Source organism: Vicia villosa, linkage group LG4 (genome assembly GCF_029867415.1).
Source record: "Vicia villosa cultivar HV-30 ecotype Madison, WI linkage group LG4, Vvil1.0, whole genome shotgun sequence".
In the NCBI taxonomy this organism is placed as follows: Eukaryota; Viridiplantae; Streptophyta; class Magnoliopsida; order Fabales; family Fabaceae; genus Vicia; species Vicia villosa.
In genome coordinates this window covers 105953750-105959749 of record NC_081183.1, presented here as the reverse complement: position 1 = coordinate 105959749, position 6000 = coordinate 105953750, and the positions used below count along the sequence as shown (strand labels likewise).

Here is a 6000-nt window from a genome sequence, read left to right as displayed (position 1 = left end):
GAATGATAACACCTTGTAGTAGTTTTTTTAACCATTTGTATCAAAACAATGTATTTGGAAACTTGAGTAGAGAAAAAGGTCAACATGACCTGGTCAAAAAGTCAATCTTCCATGGTTGACTTTGCTGACCAAATGTCAATCATTTTGAATGTCTCCAACTTCGATCCTTTTCTTTCAAAATGGATCCAATAGTAATAGTTATCTTTTGAGTGATGAAGTCCCAATGAGTAGGCAAAAAAGTCAACCTTCATAGTTTACTTTGACCAAAAATCAACTAAAGCATATTCTTCCCTATTTCCCAAGCAATAATCCAAAAAGCTTGTTCCACGAGTGTACGCCATAAAATCCCTAGTCCATGGAGATTCAAGCATCTTGTACCATAAGAAACAAAAGAGAATCAGTCATGATCATATGATGAAATCATTAATTGTATCTCCGAAAACACTTATTTTTAATTTAAATATTGGATTTAAACTATCATGTGATTTTTCAGAGATGCATCTTCGAAAAAATCCTTCATATAACATTTTCCCTTCTTCACTATTTCATTCTTTTTCCTCCAAACAAAAACTCAAACCCTCTCCAAAACCTCCATCATTTCAATCCATTTTTCGTCTCCAAATCAAGTTTCAAGTGGTTGATCATACTAAAGAGGGCATGGAAAGCTACAATTTAAAGTAAACAATCTTCATTTCATCTTTTATTCCACTACATTGTTACTGATTTGTAGATGAAGAAAACCGCGTCAATTCGGAAATGCACTTCCGGAATACACACCTAAAAAATTTCGGAAGTGCACTTCCGAAATAAGCTTTGTTGCAAAGTTTTAAAAAAATTTTTTAACACCATTCATTTATTTTGCATTTGTTAAGGTATGGTGCATCCGGATAACATTGTCACCGATGAGTTAGTAGTCACGGAAGAGGTCAAAGTAGATCCTAAGCCTAAAGAGCCGATTAACGATGTTAAAACCAAAATCGTTGCGGTGGATGTTCAACCACAATTTACAAATGATATGACTTTCGCTTTTCGTGAACATGTGCTAGATTGGGTCCGAAATGAAGCTAGTAAACTTGGATTTGGTGTTGTGATAGCAAGGTATGACAATGGAAGTAGTAGAAGGAAAGCTTTTGTTGTTTTGAATTGCGAGAGGGGTGGGCAGTATGCACGAACAAACCGGGTGTTAAAACACGATGACACGAGCTCGAGAAAGTGTGTGTGTCCGTTTAAGTTGCGCGTAACTTGTAGGATTGATGGATTGTGGTGTTTTAGGGTCATTTGTGGACTTCATAATCATGAATTGGAAACTAACCTGCACGGCATCCAAGTACGTGTCGGTTGTCTCGCGAAGAGAAGGATGCTATTTTGGGATTATCGATAATGAAAGTTCCGCCGAAAAACATACTTGCCGATTTGAAGCGAAAAAAACCGGATAGTGTTTCAAATATCAAGAAAGTATACAATGAACGGTACAATCTTAAAGTCTTAAATCGGGTATCTAAGGTCGCGCCACTTTGTGCAAGTTTTTTTGAAACCCGGGTGTCCCATTCCGGCTATCTCTTGTCAGTGGACGACACATCATACAAAGAGGAAGACGCTTGGCCGGATCCTTTTTTTGAAAGAATGGCGGAGTTCGAACAAATGATGAAGCAAGAGCGAGAGGAAAATAGAGAGAGATCGAAGAACTTACCGGTTTTAGATTTAAGCGTCGACGGATCGTTCAGGGCATTTTAGATTATACTAGATCTTTTTTGTTTGTAATGACCAAATGTGTGTCATTTTTTGTATGAATTATCGTCTAGAATGTAAAATCTAACCGATTAAATACATATATAATATAGCTATATTTAATGTTGTCAAAACAGACTGCACATAACAAAATGTATTTTTTCTGTTCTATTTCTGCTTAATTCGGAAATGCAATTCCAAAAATTTGAAGATTCAGGCTTATTTCAGAAATACATTTCCGAAACATCCACGGATTGCAAGATAAGGTTTGTTGGGTCATTATTACTCCAAGAAGTCTATAAATAATGAACCTATACATTTTCATCAACATCAAGCCACAAACAGCAATGACACAAACCTACCCCCACCTTGCTTTTGTATACTTCAGCAGTGGTTACCCGATGTCGTTCCAGCTTAGGTTCTCGCGCGACACGCCATTCGCAGAGTTGATATCGTCGCTTAACTCTCTCTTGCAATATCCGAAAAATTAGAAGGTTGTCCAGCTTGAGTACCGCTCGTCTTCGCTTAACGGCGAGGGAGACGTCCAATTCACCCCGTTTGAAATCAAGAACGACGAAAAATTAGCGGTTTTGTGGACAACTTTCGACCGATTTTCTTCGAAGGGTCCGATCGAGTTGGATGCAAAACTTCAAAGATCGGGAGTCGGCGTTATCAAAATGTTGACCCATGTTTAACAATATGTAACTTTAATTTCTTGTTGATCTACCTTTGTAATTTCGATTAGTTATGATAAATCGAAGCTTTGTTCATTTGGTTTTTGTTTTCTGCATCAGACAATATTTCGGAAGTGCATATCCGAAAAGGGTGTTTTCGGAAGTGAATCTCCAAAAACATCTTTTTCTAAAGAAAAAAAATGATTTGAGATGCACTTTCGAAAACACCTTATTTTTAGAAAAAAAAAAATGTGTTTTCAGAAATGCATCTCCGAAATCATCTTTCTTTCAGAAAAAATGTATTTTCGGAGATGCACTTCCAAAATATAAGAGCGTTTTTGAAATTTCACACAGATTTCTAAAAAGATTGGAGGTGGATAAATAAATTGTCTTTTAGAATTACTCTCTATAGGGCCCAAAAAATTACATAAGCTAAAATTATAATTGAACCTCTTGTGGTTATATTTTTACTATTATATCTTTGATGAAATTTTCCATCACTATCACAGTCACTATACAAATTTGAGATAATGAACTAACACCATAAATCAAAATAAATTCTTATATAAATTTTCTGTTTTAATGACATGTGTCACTTTATAAGATTAAATTTTTATTTATGTACACATTAATATTTATTCAATAAAATATTAAATTGTGATACTTTATTATAGTTATAAAATATCTTACAATATTAATTTTCTTTAATATGCAATAAAATATAAATGAAAAAAAAAACATAATATATCAATAATATTTTTTTCATACATTAATTTTCTTCATGCTGTATTTATATAAACACATCACTAAAAAAATTCTTATATCAGATTTAATATTAAAAAACACGTAACAAATATTTGTAATAAATAATTCTAAAAAAATATAAGATAATTATGTGTCATCCATATATAAAAAAATCACAAAATAAATATTTATCAAGATAAATGTAGAAACATGGATACTATATGTTGTAAAACATAAAGCCTCACAAAAAAATCCTCATCGTTCTAATTTTTAGTCACTTGTTCAGTAAATAAAACTTCATACCAACAACACCTTTTATAGAAAAAGAAAATCAAAGAAGTCTGGTCTTCAAATCATCAAGTCTCATCTCATTGAAATATTGAACTTAGCTCTTCAAGATCCAGAAAAGCCACCGGAAAGCCCAAACAAAACAAATGTATTGAAATGAAATAGTAGATGGAGTTTTATAAAGTCTTGTGAGATATTTTATTTTATAAAGTTTTATACGGTGATGTGTCAGCAATGAAATCAACACAAATGAAGTGAAGCGGTGTTAATTTTTAGAGACACCCGTTTTTATTTATTCCTCACTCCAAAAATAAATATCATATTTAGAAAGAAAAAAAATTATTCTAAAATATTTTTTACTTTATATTATTCATACAATTTATATTTAATCTTTTAATTGTATTTTTTAATAAATATTTTTCATTTATTATTTTTATTTAATATTAATATTTTTTCAAATACATCAATAATTGATCAAGATAATTTAATAAAGTTATTATTATTTCTCTTATTATTTATTATTATTTCTTAAATTGTGTGAAGTGAGTCATTGCGACAAATAATTGCGACAAATAATTTAAATCGAAGAAATAGAAAGAAAAAAAAACAAAACGACATTACTTTTGCAAGTGACAAGTAGGGATGGCAAACAACCCAAACCCGCGGGGCCCACCCGAACCCGAATCAACGGGTGAAAACCCGAGTTGACTGGGTTTGGGTTCGGGTTTGGGTGCCACCCGATATTTCGGGTGCGGGTTTGGGTAGTGTGAAACCCGCGCCCGAAACCCGAAATTACACCCGAATTTATATATATTATAATATATATATATATATATATATATATATATATATATATATATATATATATATATATATATATATATATATATTATGGAAAGTTGTAAGAAAATTGTAGGAAAAATATATTTTATATATTTTGTTGCGGGTTTGGGTTTGGGTGAAAAAACTCGAACCCAACGAGTGTGGGCGTGGGTGTTATTTTGTCATCCGAATAGCTTTTGGGTTTGGGTTCGGGTGGTAATTTCGGATGCGGGTTTGGGTAGTATAAAACCCGCACCCGCGGACACCCGTTGCCATCCCTAGTGACAAGTAAACCTGTATGTTTGCGATATTTAGCATTTTTCACATAGAAATACGTGGATCAAATATTTATCACATACACATATGAGTAATGATGGACAAATATTTGTTAATGATTATAAAAAATGTGAATAAATAGACATAGATAAATATTAAAAATAAGAGACGCATATTTATTATTAAAAAGATTTGAGATAAATATTTACAAGAATTAATCCTAATAGTTTGATGCATGCATTCAAAATAAAATTGTGTTGATCAAAATTATTTTTCTTTGGCAAACCCATTTGAAACAAAAAACAAACAAAACAATAAAGAAAATATGACATCTGAGAGATACTTACGAATCACGTGCATAATCCAACAAACTTAAGTAGAGGCGCAGAACCAATATGTAAAAAATGTGAAACGTAAAATGATGAACACCAAATACATATTTTAAAAACGAAAAATAAACTTGATTACTAACACGGTAAGAAGTTCATTAACTAACAACTTATTGACAAACTGCAACAAGCAATCACGACCATTTATAGTCAAACAGGCCGAGACATTAAAATGAAGAAGGAATAATCAATCCATCTCGGTTAGACGTTCAAAGACAATGTGAATTAATGAACGATTTAGCAAGCACAGTAACAACAAATTATGACTACGCAACCAGATATGAATCAATTTGAAATGATACCAGTTGTTGATCTACTCACATCAAATAACGGTTGAGAATAAATACGACCAATAGTCGCTGAAAACTACGAGAAGATATGAAACAAACAGATGAGATAACCACCATTGATGGGCTAAACCTTGCTAAAAAACTGTGACATTGAAGACTACAAATATGAATTTAAGGAAGAAGAGTAGAGCAAATAGTTAGAGAGAAAACACAAGAAAAAAATTGAGAGAGAAATAAAAGGTTGATCACCATAATTATTTTATACAATTATTTAAAGATATATAATTCTTTAATATATAATATATGTTTTATTATTTAAGTTATTTAATTTCATCTACAATAAATTTATAATTTAATAATTAATTGAATCAAATATATATATATATATATATATATATATATATATATATATATATATATATATACTATTTTAAATATTATAAATTATCTGATGAAATTACCAAGATGCATGAGCATGAGGAGTCTAGGATGATTCAACATGTCAAGGTTAGCTGGATAAGGCAAGGAGATGAGAATTCCAAATTCTTCTTTGCTTACCTTAAAGCTAGGCAGAATAGGAATTGTATTAAGTTCCTCCAAAAGGAGAATGGTGATATCCTTACCGATCAAAATGAGCTTGAAAAGGAGGTAATGGAGTTTTATGGCAGCCTTATGGGTGATCGTGTAAGGAGTGCTCAGCACATTGATATCGATGCTATGAGGAAGGGAGCCCAACTTGATTTGGAGCAGAAACAGTTTCTCACTAACCAGATTACGATCAAGGAAATT

At 31.9% G+C, this 6000-nt stretch overlaps 1 protein-coding gene across 1 annotated transcript; it reads left to right on the top strand.

Moving 5' to 3' along the window:
* The first annotated feature begins 874 nt into the window (after nt 1–874).
* On the top strand, nt 875–1381 carry LOC131597622 (uncharacterized). Its single transcript, XM_058870309.1, has one exon. It carries the CDS (start codon nt 875–877, stop codon nt 1379–1381), a length of 507 nt encoding a protein of 168 aa, XP_058726292.1.
* Nucleotides 1382–6000: the final 4619 nt, after the last annotated feature.